At 47.4% G+C, this 24,448-nt stretch overlaps 5 protein-coding genes across 5 annotated transcripts; 1 reads left to right on the top strand and 4 right to left on the bottom strand.

Annotated features, from left to right (window-relative positions):
* Positions 1-1,021: 1,021 nt before the first annotated feature.
* Positions 1,022-2,139, top strand: M406DRAFT_68919 (uncharacterized protein; the record flags this gene model as incomplete). Its single annotated transcript, XM_040925212.1, has 2 exons — positions 1,022-1,722; positions 1,884-2,139. 2 exons carry the CDS (start codon positions 1,022-1,024, stop codon positions 2,137-2,139), a joined length of 957 nt encoding a protein of 318 aa, XP_040777565.1.
* Positions 2,140-4,340: 2,201 nt separating this feature from the next.
* M406DRAFT_291095 (NAD(P)-binding protein) lies at positions 4,341-5,451 on the bottom strand (the record flags this gene model as incomplete). The annotated part of the gene is made up of 2 exons (XM_040918941.1): positions 4,341-4,499; positions 4,578-5,451. The coding sequence occupies 2 exons, from the start codon at positions 5,449-5,451 to the stop codon at positions 4,366-4,368; spliced, it is 1,008 nt and encodes a 335-aa protein (XP_040777566.1). The 3' UTR covers positions 4,341-4,365.
* A 1,190-nt stretch (positions 5,452-6,641) lies between these two features.
* M406DRAFT_68921 (uncharacterized protein) lies at positions 6,642-7,718 on the bottom strand (the record flags this gene model as incomplete). Its single annotated transcript, XM_040925213.1, has 3 exons — positions 6,642-6,904; positions 6,988-7,264; positions 7,296-7,718. The coding sequence occupies 3 exons, from the start codon at positions 7,716-7,718 to the stop codon at positions 6,642-6,644; spliced, it is 963 nt and encodes a 320-aa protein (XP_040777567.1).
* Positions 7,719-12,627: 4,909 nt separating this feature from the next.
* Positions 12,628-14,199, bottom strand: M406DRAFT_54987 (uncharacterized protein; the record flags this gene model as incomplete). The annotated part of the gene is made up of 2 exons (XM_040924547.1): positions 13,572-14,199; positions 12,628-13,163 (listed from the first exon to the last, which is right to left on the bottom strand). A coding segment is annotated over exon 1 (292 nt), but the record flags the coding sequence as incomplete, so codon positions are not given.
* Positions 14,200-16,946: 2,747 nt separating this feature from the next.
* On the bottom strand, positions 16,947-22,481 carry M406DRAFT_339766 (uncharacterized protein; the record flags this gene model as incomplete). Its single annotated transcript, XM_040921482.1, has 3 exons — positions 16,947-17,426; positions 18,332-18,335; positions 22,312-22,481. The coding sequence occupies 3 exons, from the start codon at positions 22,479-22,481 to the stop codon at positions 16,947-16,949; spliced, it is 654 nt and encodes a 217-aa protein (XP_040777569.1).
* Positions 22,482-24,448: the final 1,967 nt, after the last annotated feature.

The raw sequence follows: 24,448 nt of genomic DNA on the forward strand, positions 1-24,448 counted from the left end.
TCCATCCCTTAGCGACTATAGAGACGCCAATTAAGCGAGACCAGGGCGTGTAGGCTCTATGGCCAATCAGGTTGAATTTTGAGTGGAGAAAATGGCCGGTGATGGTGGTACTAGTAGATACTAGTACATAACGGTAACTTTGTAAAATATTGTAGCTATATCGTGTCCCTGTTTCTGATGATAGTTGCGTTGGTGTTGTTGACTTCGCCAGGAGGCCGGTTCCCTTCACTGGCATTGCTGTGAAAGTCCCTTCTTTGCAAGCAATGCGGATAGAGTTTCTTACAGTGTAGCCCTCTCGAGGACTGTTGACGCGTCTAGATATTCCGTGTCGCAAGCACCTTTGCGTACCCCGACACAGCATGGGTTGGGTGGAGAAATAGCCTGCAAGGGCCTTGTCACCAGAAGGATGCGGAGGTTGGAGGCATATTCTCCCGTTCATGACGGCGTGCGGAGTTCCGAATACCAGCCGAGGATAACGTAGTATCGTCACTTCGCCTACTCGGCCATGCAGCAGTGTGCCTGCAGAATTGCAGCACACGATCGTGCAGCATTGCAGCGTATTCGGAGCTCTACCTGAGTGAAGGCTGCAGTCCGGTGTAGCATTCGTCATTAATATCTCTAGCTTGCCGCGCAACCCATGCTTAGACATCAGCACCCTGGTCAATCGGCACGAACCCGGCATAGGAGGCATTGTCTCGTTCTGTAATGACCATGTAAGTACTATGCAAATGCTGAATAGTACGGACCCGTATAGCCTTTTTAGCTTTCGTGTTCTTGAGCCCACTGTCACCAAGTCAAGCACAATGTCCAATATATAAGAGCCCGCATACCCTACTCATCAACAAGACAATGATCATAGCCTCATCCCAACACACAGTCTTTTCCTAGCATATTCACTCATTCTTCGAAACTGGCACGTTCTTGAGACGAACACATTCATTCCCCAATACATTTTTCAAATAGCCTCTCGCTTCAAATCTTTCACGGCCTTTTCAGCGCAGCTCGTTTCCAGCAAGAAGTCATGGCTTTCCGCTCCGCCCTTCTCGCCGCTATCTACATGGCCACCAGCGCGTGTGCCGAGACTGTAGACCAGGGGACACTCCTCTACAGTTTTGGCAGCACAACCGACATTGAAAACGCCGTCCTGCGTCCTAACGGCCAAATCCTTATGGTTCCCTTGTCCACTAACACTGTGTACAACCTGGACCCTTCCGCAGCTACTCCATCCCCTGTGGTCGTGGCCACGCTGCCGGGCGTCGACTCTGTGCAGGGGATTGCTTCGATCGGAGACGACAAGTATGCTGTGACCGCCGGTGTCCGTGGTGACATCTACGTCAACGAGACAGTCTTTACGATTGATCTGGCTAACGGCAACGGCACTGTCACGCCCGAGACGATCCTGGTTGTGCCGGAGGCCGAGAACTTCAACGGCTTGGTGTCGCTGCCATCTGACCCCAACGTCTTGCTCGTCGCCGACTCGGTCCTCGGCCTCATTTGGCGTATCGACCTGGAGGCTAAGACAGCTGTGCAGGTCATTTCCGACGAGTTGATGGCGCTATCAACCGACAGCCCCACCGGTGTCGACCTCGGCATCGACGGCCTTAAGCTCTATATCGACGAGGCTACAGGCGAGCTCTATGTCTACTTTACCAATGTGTCGAAGCTTTTTCTTGCGCGCATGCCCATCCTTGCCAATGGTACCGCCGCCACGGGTGCTGCAGAGTACGTATCAACCTATTATCTACTCTATCTTCTCGATCGATTCTAGCAGGCTTTGTGAAATGAGGCTCACCTGTTGGGCCTCCATTTTGCAAACCCACATATTTTGAAACTCTTCTATTTCTAGTTATTCCGAGCAGCTGTTGACATGATACACGTTCTAGGATTGTGGCCAACCAGACTGGTACCGACAACTGGGATGATATGGCTATCGCTCAAAACTCTAGCCTCATCTTCGGAGCTATGAATCCTACATATATCCAGATGGTTAACATCACCAGCGGTGAAGTGGCTATTGTTGCTAACTTCACAACCACTGAGGGACCCACGAGTGTGGTCCTGGCAGACGACGGAGTTCACGGCTACTCTTTCACTCGTGATGGCGATGTTTACGAGGTCACTCTTCCGAACTATGCTTAGACGCCTGGGACGAGGCATTGCAGGTGGTACTGGAACTAGCTTGTGTTATAGATAGGAGGGAATTAGAAAATCCCATATGGTGGTGTACATATAGTGTGGTATCAAAAATAGAGGAGATTAGTTTGGTCTGTTCCCATATTATTTCTCAAAGCTCCATCCGTCTCATTGCTAGTGTGCCTGCAAATATCATAAATAAAATAAAAAAGACGTTCAAGCCTTCAGAAGCAAGAATTAATGCAAGCACCAAAAGTGACAACATCACTCATCATATGTTTCTAATGAAGTGCTTCCCAAAAGATGCAAGGTACTAACTTGCTTGAACTTAAGCGATGTAGGAAAGATCGCAAGATATAATGTTCTCCATATCATTTGTCAAACTAGTCTGCTAAAAGAATTGTATTATTTATTATGTATATATTTAGCAAGATTGAAATGCGCGAGCCAAGCCAGAATAGGGAATAACTTACAATAATTCGTTAAGCAGTTGTATATGTATGAGCTGCTAGGTCTAAGTTATGTGGTATTGATATGCGCCAAGACTATATACTATTCTATTATAAGATATGCGAACTAAGTACGGCAGTGCTTATCACAGCCGGTCTGCATATAGTACAGCATTTCAAGTGATAATCAAAGCCGAGTGCGCTTTCTGCATATTGACTTACTCATCTTCAGGAGGGTATCCGTAGTCAAATTCGTCCCAGTCAAGTTCCTAATGATTAGGTAGTCTTTAAAGAACGCTCAATAAGATGCGTGGCTTTAAGATAAGGCTTCTTATAGTAAGAGGTAAGTACTACATGTGATCTCCTAAGCTGCTGCCATTGCTCTTGAATTTATGAGATTGGCCTCAAGATTGTATGTGAGCTTAGCTGACTGATCGCCGTCAGTTTCTTCAGAACCTGTGCCAGGTGCTTCAAGCAATACGCACCTCCCTAGGTCTTCGTAACTTGTTACCTCCTTGACACGGACAGCGTTCCGAGTCCGGAAGGCAGAAGGCATAAACTACACATAGGCATACCGCCCGTCTGTGCGCGTCAAGGCCGCCTGACACTTGGTTACTGAGTCTGTGCTGGTGAGAAAGTTAAGGACGTAGCGAATAGGGCGTTCCGGTCGTGTGAGCCATGTTCGACTATCTTCGACGCAGCTGGAAGGTGTGTAATTCGCCGTTGCTGCAGCACAGTATCTGACAGCCGGTCAGGGCTAGGGCTACTGAGGCGACATGACGGCCAAAACACAGTCACTGTATCTGACAGGGGGATAAGATTTAGTATTATGGAAGATTGAATAACTCAGTGGCAGCAGGTAATCCTGTGCCGACAATGCTAGACCAATGGAGCCCTAGCCCATACCACCCGATGCCTTGCCCTCGAGGTCATTCCACGTGTCATGCACTCGCAACAGCACATGCGAGCCGGCCATCAGCCACTGGGCCAAGGAGCCGCTCCTCAATTCTCCATCCGCACTGTCTCCTTGTTGTGGGGACAAATTGCTCCGTAGATGCGAGTTACTGGCTACAAGAGACTAATAGTGCTATCCCGGAACCGACCTCAACGACGCCGCCGCAGAAGTTGCAGCCGGTGAGATCTCCTAATGGCAGCAATACGAGACAATCTTGTAATCTGTCGGGCTGAGAGCTCTATGGTACTATCAGAATAAAATGTTTACTTGCACAGAAAAAAAAAAGGGCTCATGTGTGTATTACAGTAAAGTTCTCACCCCAGAATGATATAGCCTAGATAAGGAAGAGAGGGCTTTGGGGGGGGGGGGGGGGGGCAGCCTTAGATTGACTATGAGAGAAGTACACGGCGTGCACGCGGACGAGCACGTGGTCTGGCAATGGCACGATGAGCACGGATATTGTATGCGAGACAGATAGGGTCAGTTCTTCGGAGCGTGTTATGTTGTCGATTCTGGGCAGCAATGCCATCACTCGCTCTTGAGTGATCTTGCCTTGAGGAGGCCGTACGCTGGCTTGGGCGAGGAATGGGTGGTCTGCTGCAAGTGTAATACTTTGATTTAGTTAACATGATTCTGGAAGGTGAACCCTCGCCCCCCCCGCCCCCCCCCCCCCAAAAAAAAAAAACCACCCACTACTAAGCATTAATGCAACTTCTCGGTCTGGGAAGTCGACTCCGGTTGTGCACAAAGGAATATACATAAATACAACATCCACTGTGCATTGTGAAATCCTTATTACATAGTAAATAAAGGGAACATTTATCACCTCTATAGATACTCCTTGACCTGGTCTTCACACCACTCCCAGAACTTGCTGACCCCACCTGTGCCACCTTCAGCCTCAGTCTTGGTTGCCTTGGGAAGATCAGGCCGCAGGGGGTAGAACCGGCCAAATGGGATTACTGGATGAATGACTGTCAGCATTCATGAACAGAATGTTGAAAACAAACAGAGATAAAAGCATTGAGGGGAGAGCGTACTCCACTCTTTGGACCAGTCGGACTCGACGGTCACCTCTGGCGAGAAGGCGGCGAACAGCTCTGTATAAGCCCCATTGATCACAGGATAACAAAGCAGCTCAACAAGAATCTTTATCGCGATGCCCTGGTCCCGAGCCAATTCGGATCGGAGATTACCAGGATTGAGAGGGACGCTGACGATGCCGTCAGAGCGGGAGTGGCGCCGAGCGTACTCGACTCCCAGCGCCCAGGCGCCTGTCTTGCTCAGTCCGTACCGCCGGGTATGGCTCTCAGGCTTTTCGTAGTGAATATTATCCAGGACAACGCCCACGCCTTCGAGCTCCAGGCCAAAGGACGACAGCCAGATAACCCGTACCGTGTTCGGCTGTTGTTCGGCCTGAGCTGTGGCAGCGAGCGTGGGTGTCAGCAGCCGGGTGAACAGGAACGTGGCTACGCAGTTGACGCCCAGGGCGATGTCGTAACCCTGCTTCGTCTTCCGCCATGGGTCACCGGGGCTGCTCAGAACACCTGCATTGTTGAACAAGACGTGAATCTTATCCTCTTTTTTGACGAGGCTCTGTGCCGCGTTTCGAGTCTTGGACAAGTCGCACAGGTCGAGAGGCAGGAATATCAGCTCTCCGCGGGAGTGGGCGGCTTCTTTGTCAGTCCTGATAGCGTCAATAGCTCGGAGGGCCTTTTGCTCAGAGCGACACGCCATGTAGACTCTGGCGTTCTTGAGGTACAAGATGCGGGCCACATCTTTGCCGATGCCCGTGTTGGAACCAGTCACCACGCAGACCTTGCCAGTCAGGTCTGGCACATCCTTATCAGTGAATTTGGGTCTTGGAGGGAAGAAGTGCGTCCAGAAGGTCGAGAAAGAGGTTGCTGGAGTCATCTCGGCGAGTCTCTACCTGATGACCTGGAGCACGGTCCGTATATTGCCTGTGAGAATTAGTTACTCAGGGAAAGAAATATTGAATGGCTCAATTCTCATGTTGGTGTTGTGTATAACGTTGGTGTCCTTTGTGAGGATCAGAATCGTGGCCCGCTCCACCCCAGCGCGGGCCTACCGCCCCAACCCCGCCCCCTCCTCCTTTATCCGAGGTGCTGCAGCCACCATGTATCTGTGTCAGCCGCACTATCATACGGGCCGTTGTAAAGTGCGAGTCACTCGGAGAGAGGTGAGACGGACTGCTGCGTCGTCCTTCCGCGTACTATGTAACTGAGGGCAGGTGGCCAAATCCTAAGAAAAGAGATCAATACTCCGAGAATGTACCAGTACAAATCTCAGTACATGCACTCCATACGGGCTGTCTGTGCACTGAAGTAGCAATCTCACGCCAGTGTTTGGTGCCGAGATAGGCCACCAGGTCGGCAAAGTATTTCCCACCCCAGAGACACTTGGGACTTGCGGACACAAGAAGCGACCTGCGACAGAGACACCAACGGAGACAAGGAGCTCTCACAGGAGGCGTGGGCAGCGTGCAGAAGGCTGCTCCGGGCAACGGTCGGCCATGCCATCGCCAATGCGTTGCCTATGAAATTGTTGGGGATCTGCGGGTCGAGGCGTCGGCGCATGTCCACGCTCAGGCCCATGGACACCGTGGCTCATCACCGCCAAGAGGCTGTACTGATCCAAGATTGGTCATGGCGTGAGTAATGGCGCTCCACGTCGTGACGCAACTCACATCGTTGGACGAAAGTCTGGCTCACATTGGGAGGTGCTTCTGAAGTCGAGCCTTGAATTCCCGGATCACCAGCAAGGCTCGGAAGCTGCGAAACGGTGCCTGACCATCAGACCCCAAGTGTGTGAAAGCGTATGAAGGTACAACCTACACTACAGTACAACGCCAGGAATTATCTAAATTGGAAGAAGACACAACTAATCCGTCCACAAATATGTGTTGCTCAGGTGGCAAAGTCTGAAAATTAATCACTAGAGCTTGTACTGAATACAATATAATAACCACGCGTCGATGATATTGTTGCATTATCTGCTTGAACGATCTTGTGCCATCTCCGACCTAATGAGCCACTAACCGAACCAAGTACGAAGTAAGTAGATAATATGGGCCCCAGGCTGGTCTAATACTGCTGAATGATTTTCGCCTCATCACTCCACAGCTCGAACCTGAGCGAGAAAGCAGGGCTGCCGTCGAAGCCGTGTGGCACGCCAGGGTAGACCTTAGATTGCACCTTGACGTTGTGCGACGACAACCTGGCTGCGAAGGCCACGGATTCGTCGCGGAAGAGGTCTAGGCCCCCAACGCCTAGGTGAGTTGGAGGTAGGCCGTGCAGAGCATCGGCACGAGTGGGGGTGGCCGTGTAGGGGGCCGGAGCTGCGCACCCTAACGGTAGGGTGAGAGAAAGAGAGATCAGTAATAGTTTGTCCGAACAATGTAGGCTGAAGTATGCAAAAGCCTTTGTTTACCTAAGCTCTGCTTCGTTTCGTTGATCTTCCCCAAATACGCCTTCCATACGATCGTGTTACTACTGGGAGACCAAGTCAAGAATGGAAACCGGGGGTTCTGAGGATCCATTGTGGTCCGGTCGTCTAGCATAGGGTAGCGCAGGACCTGGGCGACGAGGGGAGGGTTCAGACCCTCGTCTCTGGCCTTGAGCGCCGCGGCAGCAGTGAGCGCGCCACCCGCGCTCTGGCCGAAGGTGATGATGCGAGCGGGATTGACATTGAAGTCGACCGAATGCGCCTGTAGCCAGGTGATGCAGGTGTAGACGTACGTCGTCCAGAGCCGCCGGGTAGGGGTGCTCTGGCGCCAGGCGGTAGTCGGGCGCGAAGACTTGGGTCGCGATCTGCTCAGCAAAGTTTGCAATTATGCTGTAAGAAACAGCGACGCTGCCCGCAATCAAGCCGCCGCCAAATGCATAGACGACGGCCCTTTGCGGCGGGGCCGTGTGCTGGCTCTGCTGCACGGCGAGCGGTACGAAGCGTGTGATGTTGAACCTGCTACCATCAGACGCTGTGGCGGTGCTCACTGTCGTGGTCATGCCGATCGGGAAAGATAGCGCGTCGGATGCTGCCTTGGTCGCGGCCGTGGTCGTGTTTCTGATGGCGTATAGGTCCGTCTGTGGAGGCGGCGGTGCTGGCGTTTGGCCGCCGAGCAGGTGCCAGTAGTCGGGGTCGACGAAAGCTGGACGAGTCATTGTAAAGAGCGTTACCAGCAGTACATCGTAGCCAGCCCTGGGATATATCTTGGGCTTGTTATATATGCTGTTCTATTTTCTTTTCTGCAGCATGTGAGCAGCCGCTGCTCTATAACAGGCATCCTGATTACATACTCATCTGTGTGGATACTTGCACTAGAGTGTGAAACTCGGGTCACAGCGGTGGCTGGGCTGTGTGTGATTGTGTGACCTCTCGGAGGTTGTCTTGCATTAGGTACTTGACTACTCAAGTAGGGTGTAATGGAATAGAAAAGCAGAGGGACTTTAAGTACTGATAGCAACTTGCCCTTGCGGATCGAGGATATAATTCACCTCGGCTCATCTGTGGGACAAAGAGAACACGAGATGCGTCATCTCATCCTTTTGCTCTTTTCGTTGTGTATATCCATGTCAAATGGCGCCTCTCTCTCTCACTGCGCTGAGTGTTGCTAACTCGTTCCCAGGATCTGAAATAGTCAGAGTGTTAACAACATAGCACGTGGCTTATAAGCATGCACGCAACAGATAGCATCGAGTGAATAGGCAAGTGAGTTCATTCGTCTTGTCTACAACGTGAATGTAAGTGCTCACACCGGACATAGCCGCCCCTGTCTATCTGTAGAAGTTCTCCTTCTATCGATCCTGCAAGCTTCGTGAGTTTTCTTGGATCCGTCTTCCATGCGCTTGAGATCTGAAAGGGAGAAACGATTTTCTTTTTCTAGAGTTTGTGATAGGCCGAAAAACGAAACAAATATTCACACAATTTCGCCGTGGAATTTTTAGAATCTGTCGGAATAAAGGCATTGGTCTCATGTGGGTGAAAGGGCCTTTCAGGCCCCTGACACCAGGGCCCTTTCACTAGATTTCAGGCTAGCCAGCCCTTTGTTGTACTTTTCCTATAGAAACGGGTGCACCAGTACCTCTGGCCCCAGGATAGTTAGAAGGATTAGTACAAGAAATCGATAACCTAGCTTTTCACCCATCCTTCATCCCGATGAGTTCACTGCTCCACATTTGACAGGTTATGAGCCCGGCTTAGCTCAAGCTACACACACGTTTCCTTACACACTATCGCAAGCCTCGCCAGCGCAGCGCCGGGTCCCTGGACAGCATGGATCCAGAGCAGGCTGAGGGTGTAATTACGAGGTCTGCTGCAGCGAAAGCTAAGGCCAGAGCTGAGGCTATGATAAGCTCAGCTATTAAGAATGAAGATGTTAACTGGACTGAGATTCAGCTGAATAAGATTCAGATGTTGATAGCAACGAATTATTGCATCTGGAAGGTTATAGTAGCTAGCATGATGAATCTAGCTAGCATTCTATAAGCTGAGAATGCAGTTCTTATGCTTAAGGCTAATTAGTATCTGGATGTAAGGCTCAGAAAGATAATCTTAACGGATATTCTGAAGCGATTCGCTAATATTACCTCTAGTATAAAGCTTTAGCAGGCCTTGCTGAATATATACAGTATTACAGGCTCTGCTAGCTAGATATTCTGGTTCTACAAGCTGATAAACCTGAAGCTCAAAAACAATCCTATTAAGTATTGCTCAAAGTTTAGAAGCCTCGTTGCTAATATCCATAGAGCAAATATACTGTTTGCAAGCACTCTTGCATGCTTAATATTTGTACAAGGCGTTTCCCAAGCTCGCTCTGAGTGAGCAGCACGCGCCAGAACGACCCTCAGAACAACCCCCTCTACCCCCCTATCAGATCTAATTAGCAATCTTACCAACGAGTTCATAGTATAAGAAGCTGGAAAGGGCGGAGGCAAGGAGGGGAAGAAGGCAATGAACTCTATCTCAAGCTTGAAAATACGAGATAGTTGGAAGAAGAATGTAGAATGCCATAACTGTGGCAAAAAGGGCTATATCAAGAGAGAATGCTGGAAAAAGAATGGAAACGCTTACAATCCAGATAATAGCAATGGTAAGGAAGAGAAGAGAAGGAAAAGCAACTAAAACAAGGAAGAAGAAGCATTCCAGATATTATCTGAACAGAGTGCCCAAACTAGCAACCAGGCTGCATCTCCTTATTCGTTCAATCACTCTATTGAAGGCCTAACAAGCTGTGCTGTAAGTGCATTAATTTCTAAGAGCTCCTAGCAGCGCATCTGCGAAGCTCTGAACTGCTATCTCGAAGCTATCAATAGATCTGCTGAAGGAGATGATATGCCTAGCTCTGAGATAGCAATAGTAGCTCAAATATACAGCAGCAACAGCCTAATGCTTGCTCTGAGGAACTGCTAGCTGTATAATACAGGCTCTAATATCTATATTGTTAATACTAAGCTCTGATACTTTCCAAGCTAATAGACTAAGATTGATAGAAAGGAAGCTATTATGATGAGCAGCAGATCAGTATACTCAATAGCTATAAGCATAGCTTAGCTGCTTCTGAAAACAAGCTACTCAAAGATCAATAAATGAATTATTGAACTAATATACTATATGCTAATCAATAGCTTCCCTATTAATATCTTCAGCAGAGAATGATTATATTTCAGTAAAGAGTATAGCTTGAGAACTAATAGCAAGAATATTCTCTTCAATGGAAAAAGCGGATGAATTACAATGCTTAATATATTAAAATAGAAGTTCTTCATAAATATAATTGGAAATTCGCTACAAGAGCAATGCTTGCACCAAAAACAGATTCAAGCTACAATAGCTATACTAAGCAACGAGAAAAAGAAGCATCTCAAGCTCTAGCACTGCTATCTAGGGCATCTAAGCTCAGAACAGCTTGCAAAGATTATCAAAGCGAATACTGAAATGCAGATTAATCTCAAGAAGATCGAATATCTGCTATATAATATATATAATAAAGCAATAGCTTTACAATACCAGTCCTATAATTCTATAGCTTGAAAAGAAGAAGCTGCTATAAGCATTTATATCAACATTATCATAATAACTTCTATTTCAATCCGAGAATATCAATATGCATATCTAATAATTGATAATGCTATACAATACAAGATTATTGGATTTAGAACCAAGAAGAATAAGATTCTGAATAGCATTAAAGCAACTATCAGAATTCTCAGTATACAAATACAGAGAACAATAAAGTAGATTAAGCTTAATAAAGAGAAGAAATTTATTCCAGCTGCTTTGAGAAAGTTTTATAAAGAAGAAGATATCTAGTACAAGAATACAGCTCCATATAATTCATATCAGAATCCCGTTATAGAACAGGAAATCCTTTTCTTGATAAGCATTGTAACAAAATTCGCTATTCTTACTCAGATTCCACAGATATTTTGATGCTATTTAATGAAATAATCAGTTCTAATCCTAAATGTAATAAGCACCAAAACCCTCGAAAGCAAAATACTATACCAGGCTTTTTGGAACAGCATTAATAAGAAGAGGAATAACAAGCTAAACTTTTCAGCCTTTTATATATCAGGATATAAGATAACAATTCACGTATCTGAGCAGAGAAGAGTGCGCTTAGCAAAGCTGTTAGCCAAAGACATGCTAAGCATTGTCAGGGCTGATTGTGCCAGCAAGGCTCAGGGCTAGCTAAGCCAGCTGGATTACGGATGACTAAGCAATATGCGGCTATAAAGCGGCTTTCTAGCCACGTCAGCACTGCTGAGCAGAACTTAGCTCCTTAGGCCTCAATGTTATTCTGGTTGTATACCCCTGAAAGAGAGAAAGACTTCGCCACATTGCCTTTGCAACCTTTCCACCTGACAGTTTGAGGCCTGGCCCTTTTAAAGGAGGCAATCCGGCGAGGCTTTCTATCTTTTTTTTTCCTAGGAGCAGCGCTAACACTGAGCAGGAGCAGAGCAAACGATCAGACCACTATCCTTTTCGAATCTTTGAGCCTTTGACCTTCGAGCCTTTGACCTTCGAGCCTTTGACCTTCGAGCCTTTAACCTTCGAGCTTTCGATTTTCGAGCTTTCGAGCCTTGAATACAGCGAGCAAGCAGTGTTGAGCAAGCAGTATGCAAGCAGCGTACGAGAAGCGTTCAGAAGAGATTCAGAGCATTCAAGTCGCTAAGCTAGAGCAAACAGCAAGCAAGCAGTATGCAAGCAGCGTGCGAGAAGCGTTCAGAAGAGATTCAGAGCATTCGAGTCGCTAAGCTAGAGCAAACAGCGAGCAAGCAGTATACAAGCAGCATGCGAGAAGCATTCAGAAGAGATTCAGAGCATTCGAGTCGCTAAGCTAGAGCAAACAGCAAGCAAGCAGTATGCAAGCAGCATGCGAGAAGCGTTCAGAAGAGATTCAGAGCATTCGAGTTGCTAAGCTAGAGCATACAGCAAGCAAGCAGTGTTGAGCAAGCAGTATGCAAGCAGCGTGCGAGAAGCATTCAGAAGAGATTCAGAGCATTCAAGTCGCTAAGCTAGAGCAAACAGCAAGCAAGCAGTATGCAAGCAGCATGCAAGAAGCATTCAGAAGAGATTTAGAGCATTCGAGTTGCTAAGCTAGAGCAAATAGCGAGCAAGCAGTATGCAAGCAGCGTGCAAGAAGCGTTCAGAAGAGATTCAGAGCATTCGAGTTGCTAAGCTAGAGCAAATAGCAAGCAAGCAGTATGCAAGCAGCATGCGAGAAGCATTCAGAAGAGATTTAGAGCATTCGAGTTGCTAAGCTAGAATAAAGTATATTCTTCGCTATTCGAGCGAGAGAGCAGAGTGAGCAAGCAGTAGATCTGAGTATCTTCTGTTTTCGAGAGTGTATTCTTCGCTATTCGAGCGAGAGAGCAGAATGAGCAAGCAGTAGATCTGAGTATCTTCTGTTTTCGAGAGTGTATTCTTCGCTATTCGAGCGAGAGAGCAGAGTAAGCAAGCAGTAGATCTGAGTATCTTCTGTTTTCGAGAGTGTGTTCTTTGCTATTCGAGCGAGAGAGCAGAGTAAGCAAGCAGTAGATCTGAGTATCTTCTGTTTTCGAGAGTATGCTCTTCGCTATTTGAGCAAGAGCGCAGAGTTGAAGCGGAGTATCCGCTTGGCAACTGAAGTTGCTTGGGTATTAGATTGCAAACCAATTATCCTTCTATGCCTAGCAGTGGAGCAAAGCATGGCAACAGCTTCAGAGTTGCTAGAGAGCAACTCTCAAGATGGAAAGCTGTAATTATCCGTTATAGCTACAGGGATGCTATCCTGGATGCTGGGCTCCTTGGCTGCAAACCAAGTCCCTGGTAGAAGGCTTGCAACCTACATCAAACAGCTTTAAGTTCTGAAGAGTGCCTGGATAAAGCGCTGAGGGAGCAGCGACTGAGCAGCGTATATAGCGCGGGTATTGCACTCGGAAGACTTACGTCTGGAATGTGATTAAAAAGAGATTTTTTTTTCACAGGCTTCGGGGACGAAGCCAGAAGAGAAGGAGGGAGATGGTTGAGAAGCCTTGAGAGGCCTGAGGCACTGAGAGATCTTGAGAAGCTTTGAGAAGCCTGAGACTCTGAGAGGCTTTGAGAAGCCTGAGGCACTGAGAGACCTTGAGAGACCTTGAGTGGCTTAGAAGCCTGAGGCACTGAGAGATCTTGAGAAGCCTTGAGAGGCTTGAGGCACTGAGAGATCTTGAGAGGCCTTGAGAGGCCTGAGGCACTGAGAGACCTTGAGAGATCTTGAGAAGCCTTGAGAGGCTTGAGGCACTGAGAGACCTTGAGAGATCTTGAGAAGCCTTGAGAGGCTTGAGGCACTGAGAGATCTTGAGAGGCCTTGAGAGGCCTGAGGCACTGAGAGATCTTGAGAGGCCTTGAGAGGCCTGAGGCACTGAGAGATCTTGAGAGACCTTGAGTGGCCTAGAAGCCTGAGGCACTGAGAGATCTTGAGAGGCCTTGAGAGGCCTGAGGCACTGAGAGACCTTGAGAGGCCTTGAGAGGCCTGAGGCACTGAGAGATCTTGAGAGACCTTGAGTGGCCTAGAAGCCTGAGGCACTGAGAGATCTTGAGAGGCCTTGAGAGGCCTGAGGCACTGAGAGACCTTGAGAGGCCTTGAGAGGCCTGAGGCACTGAGAGACCTTGAGAGGCCTTGAGAGGCCTGAAGCACTGAGAGATCTTGAGAGGCTTTGAGAAACCTGAAGCACTGAGAGATCTTGAGAGGCCTGAGGCACTGAGAGATCTTGAGAGGCTTTGAGAAACCTGAGGCACTGAGAGATCTTGAGAAGCTTTGAGAAGCCTGAAGCACTGAGAGATCTTAAGAGCCTGAAGCATTGAGAAAGCGTAGGAGCAGCTAGGAAGCAGCGAAAGCCTGGAAGCAACGGAAGCCTGGGAGCAACGGAAGCCTGGGAGCAACGGAAGCCTGAAAGCAACGAAAGCTCGGAAGCCTCAAAGGCCTTGAGGACAAGGCCTGATAAGGGGGGACAATCTGTCAGGGCTGATTGTGCCAGCAAGGCTCAGGGCTAGCTAAGCCAGCTGGATTACGGATGACTAAGCAATATGCGGCTATAAAGCGGCTTTCTAGCCACGTCAGCACTGCTGAGCAGAACTTAGCTCCTTAGGCCTCAATGTTATTCTGGTTGTATACCCCTGAAAGAGAGAAAGACTTCGCCACATTGCCTTTGCAACCTTTCCACCTGACAAGCATCTTCCTTGCAATAGCTAACGCTCAGAAACAGCTCTCAAGCTTCCACAACTTTCACATTTACTCGTTTATCGAATAACAAGTTCTTCGAACCCCTTATATAACCTTTTACAAGAACTTTAGCAATATTACTGCATAGCAATGCAACTCTAACAAAGAAAACCTCGAGATTCTTCGCTTCTTGCCCCTTTACGCAAAAAGACAGCTAGCGCATCGCTATCCTAAGAAGAAGGGAGTAAAAGAGTAATAGCGGAGAATCCCAAACTTCAATAATATTCCTAATGAAAACGAGAATGCTATAATAACAGTTCAAAACAATAGCGCCCTAGCCTGGTATAAGAACGAGATAATTAATGAGGTATAAGAGTTGCTTGCAGAGGGAGAGTATACTAAAAATTTTGCATTTAGCTACTTACAAGTATTCAATATCCTCGCTTTCAATCCAACTAACTAAACATTCAATAAATTATTCAATTTTGCAATAAAGTTCAAGCTAAATCCAGAAAGCATTAAAGAAGCTATAAGCTACTCTTAGAAGAGAATAGCTTAAAGAAAGGCTGCTTATAAGAAGATCAAGAATCTCATTAGAATAAGCATTATCAAGTTCAGAGAATGCAAGGAAGTATATACTAGCTGCCTGGTTAAAGCGAAGATTATTCCATACTGCAAATGCAATCTGGAAGGAAATATTGCAAAGCTCAAGATAAGAGTTGTAGCGAAGGGATATACTCAGATTAAAAGCATTAATTATAACAAGATCTTTGCATTAATAGCATGCTTAAGTTCGTAGCGGATTCTTATAGTATTAGTAGCAGCAAGAGAATGGAAGATTCTTCAGATCAACTTTGTAGCAGCATATCTATATAGCAATCTCGAATACTGCATTTTCCTCGAATAGTTCAATCTTCTTACTAATTATATATTCGAATATTCTAAAATAGCGAAACAAATAAGATATATAAGAGCTAAAGTGATTAAGCTAATAGCATCTCTATATGGTTTCAAGCAGGCAGGATATAACTGGCAGACCAAAGCAAAGAAGGAACTGAAGATTGAAGGCTTCAAGCTGCTGGTAAGCAATTCAGCTATTTATTTCAATAAGAATACAAAGATGATTGTAGCTTCATTTATTAATAACTTCCTGATTGCTCTACAGCTAAACCAGCAAGTATTGAGCGAATAGCTTATCGAGAAGCTATCCGAAAGGCTCGAAGTTACTAATCTAAGCCTAGCTGAATAGTTTGTAAGCATAAAGATCAATCAACAGCTCAACAGCAATATAATCATCTGCCAGAACGCATATATTGCTAGAATGCTTGCTGAATGAAGCTAGGGCGAATGCAAGCTAGCAATCATCCCTATAGCTATAAGCGCTATAGCTGAGGCTATATGCAACACTAAGAAAGCCTCAACTGAGAACTGTAAACACTATCAACAGATCATTGAATCAGTTATCTACCCATTATGCATCATAAGAATTAATACTGCTTTTGCAGCAAGTATATAGATTAGATTTATATCAAATCCCTTACAAGCTTATAAGAAAGCTATAAAAAGAATTCTGCATTATTATTAAGGAATTAAGAACTGTAATATCTAATACAAAGCTAGCTGCTTAACCCTTAAAAGCTATTGCAACGCCTCATACAACAACAATCAAGATACTAGCAAGTCCACAATCACATTCATCTTTACCCTAGCAGAAGAATCTATCTTGTAAGCCTCCAAGCTAACAATCTTAATCTCTCAATTAACAGCTAAATCTGAATACTATGCTGCGAACGCTGCTATACAGGAAGCAGCATAGCTCTAAGAATTCCTTATCGAAATAGATCAAAGCAATCTAGTAAACCAAGCAATCCCAATCTATACAGATAACCAGGCCACTCTCAAGATCATCGAGAAGTTGGAAACTACAAATAGAACCAAGCATATCAGAGCATGCTACTACTACGTTCGTGAAGAAGTAGCACAAGAGAACGTGAAGTTCCACTATGTGCTCTCTGAGGAGAACATCGCGGATGCCCTTACCAAGCTGCTAAAGCCCGGCCAATACCAGAGGCTCCTCAAAATGGCTGGGATGGAGGACCTTAAAGAGAACAGCAGCCAGCATCACAATAATGCTGGCTGGGAGGGAGTATCGGAATAAAGGCATTGGTCTCATGTGGGTGAAAGGGCCTTTCAGGCTTCTAACACCAGGGCCCTTTCACTAGGTTTCAGGCTAGCCGGCCCTTTGTTATACTTTTCCTATAGAAACGGGTGCACCAGTACCTCTGGCCCCAGGATAGTTAGAAGGATTAGTACAAGAAATCGATGACCTAGCTTTTCACCCATCCTTCACCCCGATGAGTTCACTGCCCCACATTTGACAGAATCATTGTTGGGACCACTCTATCTTCTCTAATCACAAAAGTCTAGGTACCTATGATCCACCAGTGACCGCCCTGTTCCATTGCTCCAGCGCTGTCCGCAACATTGCCCGTATCGGTGACTTTATTCCAGGAAGCAAAAAAGGAGACGAATAAATTGGAGGAAGAAGAAGAAGAAGGAAAAGAGGGCACGAATAAGACAAAGATAGAAGAAGAAGAAACCCCAGAAATCTAGCCATGCTAAGACACGTTGAGAATGACGCCGGCAACAATTATATCGTCCGTCTATGCGACCCCGTCTAACAGAAACCACATCCATCTTATGGTCAGGCGACAACGCCGGTCTTGAGCTCCCCTGTCACAACATTGCTCGCGGCCGCGTTATCCACATCTACGGCCACCTCGCCGTCCTTCTTCTTCCTTTCCTCCTGCTCCAGCTCGTAGTCTGTCTCGAGCTCGGTCCTCAGGGGCACGCGCTGCTCAAATAGGACGATGAGGCAGTTGACGCCCGCGAACCCGATGGAGATCTGCCACAGCAGCTTGAGCGCATCCTGGTAGACGCTGATGACCTGGTCCCGCGTCGCCTCAGAGAACGACCAGACAAAGGAAGCGTACGCATTCTCGTACGCCCGGTTGCCGCCGTGGAAGAGCTCACGCACGGCCGGGTCCTCGATGCGCCCGGCTAGCTGAGCGAAGCGGTTGTTGAAGATGGCGGCGGGGATAGCGACGCCCCAGATGCTGACAAAGGAGCGCACAAAGGCCCAGACCGAGGTCGTTGAGGCCTGGTGGCGCTCTGGCAGCTGGGCCTGGACGGCGGGCAGGAGGGTGTTGAGTGAAGAAGGTGCATTTCCATTAGTACGCACGTTGGTCCGTGCGCGTTTGTTTGTTATTTCGGCCGCCAGGCCTACCAGTCTTTTAGTTTCCTCTTCTCCTCATCTTTCAATCCATCATCTTTACCATCATCAACTTCAACAGGTTATAGGCCCGGTTCATCAAAATTTTGGACTTGGATCATCAATAACACCCCTATTGGTACCAATCGCAAAATTACTCCCCATCAATATCACGAGGAAGAGCGCGCGCGACGCCTGAACGACGCCCCCAGGTAAAGTCGAAGCACCGGGATACAAGTCTGGCATGTATATCAATGCAAACTACTCAACATAGCTGACAACCAAGCTCTTAATCCCTCTAATTCTCCTTCTTTTAATTTCAAGCTGGATCCTTCATCTCTGCTAAAGCTGGATTCCAAGGGCGATAACTTTCTGGACTGGAGAGCTGCTTGGATTAGGGCCTTCCGGTTTGCAGGCCTGGCAGATGTTCTGTTCGGTGAGAAAGTACGCCCAAATGTTGTGAATCAGGCTGGACGAGCTGCCTGGGATCATCAGGATGATCAGGCCTTTGTGATGCTACTCAGCTCTATCCACTCCGATCTGATAATCTTTATTGCTAATTGCAACAGTGCAGCGGATGCATGAATAATACTGGCTAACTGTTTTGATTGTAATATTGGAAACTCTACGATCTACTTATTCCGCTTGTTGACAAACATGAGGTTTGAGAATGGCGATGATCTGCAGTTCCATCTCAACAACTTCAGATAGTTATGAACCAAACTGTATACCAGGACTACTACATCGAACCAGTCTGTGAGCAAGGCTATGATGAGAATCTTCGAATCTGATGATGTTAAGGGATCATTTTTCCTTACTATACTGCCGGACAGTATGAACTATGTTGTTGACAACTTGAGCAGTTAAAATCTTACCAAATTCTCTCAGATTGAATCCAAAATGCTCGATATTGCCAGCTGCAACAAACTCGAAGATGAGGCCGCTTACTATACATCTACGGCTAAAAAGAAGAATACCAAGCGCAGGACACAGAACAAGGATAAGGGCAAGGACAAGGATAAGGCTGGAAAAGAATGTACTTGGTGTTGTGCTCGCAACTACACCTTTGTGAGCTATCTATACACTGATTGTACCAAGCTAGCAGACTATAAGAAGAATAAGGGCAAGAAATGAGATCGTGATACTGCTTGTTATGCAGAAGATGAGGACAACAACGATGATATTGTTGCCTTCTATGCGTTTCACGAGATTATAGCCTTTGCTGTAAACCTGCCACCATAACTGGATGATGCAAGTATCATTCCCTTATTGTGGATTTTCGATTCTAGCGCATCAAAACATATGACAGGATGCATCGAGGATTTCTCCAGTCTCCAGCCTCGGACTAGCACCATCACTGTAGCCAGCAGCATACGGCTTTCCGTTGAGGGCGTTGGCACAGTGGAAATCCTTCTGCGGATATCTGATAGTTCTACTTATAAGTGCTGTTTGTCTAATGTTCTTTATAGTTGCTAACTTAAATCCACTCGATTCTTCAGCTGGATAACTATTCGAAAGAAGTTCAGAATGATCGCTCAAGGCAACAATATCTTCCTTATTCCAAACGGAGACGAATCACAGCTAATAGTGCTATGAGCGAGGTTCTAACATGGGAATTTTGAGATTCAGACTGCTGGCAATGAGTCTGCATTGTTTGCTACATATACACATTTCCATGAGGCTTTTGAGCATAGCAATATCTCGCTAAATCTGGCGTGATGGCTGTACTCTGATAGCGATTCTGTGCCCGTCAAGCTATCAGAATTTGACTGCAAAGCATGCTAATTGTTCAAATCAACGCGCTATAGATCCAAATCTCTTCCAGCACAATACAATTCTATTACTATATTCGACCTTATACACTCCGATTTGTTTGGGAAATTCTTGATCTCATTACTCAGCGGTTCCCTCTACTTCATGATCTTCATCAATGATCATACCCATTACAGCTGGGTATACTTCCTTAAGTTCAAAGCGCAGGCTGTTAGGACTACTGAGGACTTTCTTGCGATGGTGGATATACATTTTCATGCAAAAGTGAAGGCTATTGCATCTGATAATGGGGGTGAATATGTTAACGAGCGGATGACTGAGGTCCTCTGCAAACGAGGCGTAGCCTACCAGCGATCCTCTCCTTACCATTATGAGTTCAATGGCTTAGCTGAGCATTTTAACTGAACTGTTATTACGGATGCGAGGGCTATGCTTTGTAATGATGATTGTTTGTTTTTGTAGCCGGAAGCTGTTGCGTATGCGGTCTACTTATGCAATCGAAAGCCATACCAAAGTCTCCCGTGTCAAATCACGCCTTTCGAGCGCCTTCACGGATACAAACCATTCATCGATCACATCCAGCCTTTCCTTCAGCCCTGTTACCTTCATATTCCTGTGGAGGCCAGAAAGCTAGGGACAAAATTGCTGGATAGGGCTGAAAAAGCTCAGTTCGTGGGATTTGACAATCCTGCTGGCAAGGGAAATTCAGTCTGTCGACTCTACGTTCCCCTGCGCAAAGTTGTCACGACAGCCACCAAGACGCACATTCAATAGGGCTATCACCTATCGCCACCTGTCAAGTGGGCGATGGAGTCTGAGGATGTGGAATCTCCGGTGCCTGTGAAGCTCCCAAGATCATTGTCGTCGGGCTCTCCTCCAGCTCCCTCTTCTTCACTTTCCTCTGAGGACTCTTCTGACTCGTCAAAACGGACAACGCTTAAACAACCCAGCTCATCCAAAATACCAACACTCAGAGCCTTCTCCATGATAACTCGTTCTGGGCAGCAGGTGAAACCCACAGAACAGGCACAGGGACTCACTGCTTACGGATTTGACGAGAGATACGAGTCCAACGATGATATCCACGCAACAGCGCTAGCTGCTGTCGAGAATGACGATATTCCCACAACCTACAACCAAGTAATAGCCAATTCGGAGCGCAATCAGTGGATATCCGCGATCGAGAGCGAATTGTCTGCTCACTCCGCCAACAGCATATGGACAGAGGTGCTACTGCGATGGGACATCCATGTGGTCAACCCTCGTTGAGTATTTGCAAAGAAATACGATGCTGAGAGAGTTTTGCTGCGATATAAGGCGCGTCTGATCACGCATAGCTTCATGCAAATATACAGTATCGACTATGATGATACATACAGCCCCGTTGCGCAGTACGATAGTCTACAGTTGATTATCAGGCTGGCTGCTTTGCGGGAATGGATAGTTTATCAGATGGATGTTGAGACTGCATATCTTCAGAGCGATCTTACCCACGATGTTTACATGCAGCCACCCCCAGGATACAACGCATCCCTTTATACAGTTCTCAAGCTCAAGAAAGCTCTTTACAGCCTGAAGCAGTTGGGCTGCGAATGGTTTGGAATCCTGCGAGACGCCCTCCTTAAGTTTAGCACCTCTACACACTTTGATCCATGCGTATTCACTAGCGAGGATTTTATTATTGCTGTCTACATGGACGACATTCTCATAGCGGGTACCCCCACTGCTGTGGACAACTGCAAAACTCTCCTGAAGGACTATTTCAAATGCAAGGATTTGGGCCTCTGTTGCTACCTTCTCAGCCTCGAGATTTATCAGAACAGTGATGGGATCACGATCTCTTAGCATGGTTATGCTGAGCGCATTCTCAGGCGTTTTGGCATAGCTAACTGCAAACTCCATCAGACTCCAGTTGATCCGGGTTGTTTTTCTCGATGCATTGAGAATGACGATATGTTCACTGATATCAAAACCTACCAGAGCATCACCGGATCCCTCAACTTTCTCGTAACCGGTATATGCGTGGATTTGGCGTTTCTATGCGGGATGCTCGCGACTTTCAACGCGAATCCTACAGAACAACACGCTCACTGTGCCAAACAGGTGCTCAGATATCTTCAAGGCATGCTCGACTACAGGATTACCTTCAGGAAGACAACTGGTAGTCCTCTCACTGCCTACATCTATTCGGATGCTTCATACAATATGGATCCGGACAATTCGAAGTTATTCGCAGGATATATTATGAAGATTGATAATGCTGTTGTTGCCTGGAGCTCAAAACGATAATCTACAGTGGCGAAATCCATCTGTGAGGCCGAATATATGGCATGTTTCAGCGCTGCATCTCACCTCCGGTGGACTATCCAGGCGCTCAAAGATCTGAAATTCAGGATTGCAGAGCTTTCTATTCTGTATTATGATAATGAACCCGCATTATCTCTCATTACTGATTAGAAAATCACTTTGCGGACGAAATACATCGATGTTCACTATTATTTCGTGCAGGAAAGGATTAGCATGGATTACAACGTTGCATATACCAGATCAGAGGATAATTTGGCGGACATTTGCACCAAATCTCTCCCAAGGCCGGTGCTGACGAGGTTGGTCGAGATGCTGGGGCTCATCGGTTGATTTTGGGGTGCGATTCTGCGAGAATTGACCCAGGAGTTTCGCATGCGGTTCAGAATGGGACGGAGTCGAGGACGATTCTGGAGGTATCGTTTTGGCTACATTTTACTACTGAAAATGGGGGGTGTGAAGAAGGTGCATTTCCATTAGTACGCACGTTGGTCCGTGCGCGTTTGTTTGTTATTTCGGCCGCCAGGCCTACCAGTCTTTTAGTTTCCTCTTCTCCTCATCTTTCAATCCATCGTCTTTACCATCATCAACTTCAACATTGAGCACGAAACCGGTGCCGATAGCCTGGATCATCTGGAACATGACCCACTGCGCCGTCGTGGTGTTGCAGTCCAGGAGGGTGAAGCGGCCGTTGCCGATGATGGTGACGGCGAAGCCTCACATGTGCAGAGGCTTGTACTCACCCCAGCGCGCCAGCATCAGGACTGCAACGATGGAGCCGGGCAGGCCAAAGAGGATGGTGGGCAGGATGTGGACGCCCGATTGGGACGCTGACGCGCTGAGCACGGCGTGAAAGTAGACGGGCAGGAAGAAGAGAGTCCAGTACACCATTGTCGAGTTGAGGAAGGTGGCGAGGAAGATGACGACGGTGGTGCGGCTGCTGAACAGATTGGGGGGCACCACTGTCTCCTGAGCCGATGCCCTGAACGGCGCGACCGGCGATAAGCATGCCGCTGTTGGTGGCGCCGCCGCTGATGCCACTGCCGAGTGTGAAGAAGGCAACGATGGCCATGGTGACCCATCTACGGCCGTAGATGTTGGCCAGCTGGCCGAAGAGCTGGAAGGCGGCCCTGTTTGGAACAGGTGGGGAAAGGTCAGCGAGGTTTATCATTCCTGTAAAAAAGGTAGTCTCGGGTGGTTGACACGACACAGCTTGCCAGATACATACCCTGTGAGCAAGAAGACATTGCTGATCCAGACGTAGTTTTCGCCCATCTCAAAGTCGGCGACGATATAAGGCAGGGCTGTGATGACAACGGTGTTTTCCAGAGCGCTAAGGAGGGCGATGACGGCGCAGGTGATGAGGATGGCCCAGAAGCGGGGCGAGGGCTTGAAGTTGGTGACGCCATTGTACTTGTCGTCAGCCTTCTTACTGCTGTTGTTGTTGCTGTTGCTGCTATTGCTATTCTCACTATTATCCCCTGAGGCGATGTTATTATCAGCCTTCTCCTTATCGTCAGCCTCGTCCTTATCATCAGCCTCGTCCTTGGCATCAGCCTTGTCCTTATCGCCAGCCTTCTTGCTGCTGTTGCTATTGCTGTTGCTGCCGTCCACGTCTGGGTTGCGAGCGGGTGCCTGGATTGCCATGGCTGCTAGCCCTGGTCTGAGTGGTGGGAGAGAGTGTCTGGCGATGCCTCAGGCCCTTGGGCTGGCTGAGCTACAACAAGCCAAACCTGTAGGCGGCGGGGAAGCTCGTCGGCAGCAGTTCTCAGTCTGCCGCTAGACGCCTTTTCCTCTACTTCCCGTATGCTTTGCCTTGGTGCGTGACGCGGTCACAGCTGTCTTAACTGAAGTAACCACCTGCACCTACCGTAGTGCCTAGGTAAGCTAGGAAAGATGGAAGCTGGAGCAGGCTAGTAAGAATCAGTAATTTCTAGCTGGGAGCGAGGTTGGTTGGATGCTCCGAACATGCAGCAGCTGACTTGAATCTTTCGAGAAGAAAAACATGCGAGCAGCGCGCAAACAGTTTGTTGTTAATCTTGAGAATTGGAGCCGGAGCAATACGGGCCAATATCGTGCCGCGAGCATTAATTTCACATCGTTTGCATATATCTGCGTGCTTGCCGTCGCTAGCTGAGCGACCAATCAGACACTTTGACTCCTCGCATGCTACCTAGCTGTGGAGTAAAGCCGTCGCCCGTCAGGATATCTTTGGGCGTCAACCTGTAGAAAACCAAGCGCTGCGAACGAACCAACAGGGACGTAAAAAAGGACGTTGCATGGCATGGTACGAGTCCTGCCCTGCAGAAGACTGAGCGCTGCGAACAAACTGCCATAATCCAAACCAACATGCAGGTCACGAAACAGGCCACAGGAACAGTAGACTCAAGAAAGCCAGTTATTAGATCCAAAATCTAACACAGCGCCTATATAACTCAGAGCTAGGATTATAAAAGAAGAATAATCGATAGAGTCAACTAGCGACTCTAGCAACTCATATATCATTAATCAACTAAATCAACTTGTTGCAGCTTAGAAACTCGACTGGTCTTCCCACAATGCCGTACACATACACAGAGCTCGACACGCAGACAACTACCCGGCTGATCCAGGTGATGCCTGAGAAGGTCAACGATTTCATCGCATACACCATTCACACTTTTGACACGCAGCAGCTACAGCAGACTAGCCATAACATCACCTACTTTGCCTATCGTATCGCTGGGGAAATTCAGAATACATAGGGGATATCTAAAGGATATCAGCAAGAGCGAGTGGTATCGACATTCGGTGCATGAGAATTTGTGGCAGTTAATCCAATACTCTTCAGACCTGGATAGCAAGAGAGTGAGAATCAG

This window comes from Cryphonectria parasitica, assembly GCF_011745365.1.
Source record: "Cryphonectria parasitica EP155 unplaced genomic scaffold M406scaffold_4, whole genome shotgun sequence".
NCBI lineage: Eukaryota > Fungi > Ascomycota > Sordariomycetes > Diaporthales > Cryphonectriaceae > Cryphonectria > Cryphonectria parasitica.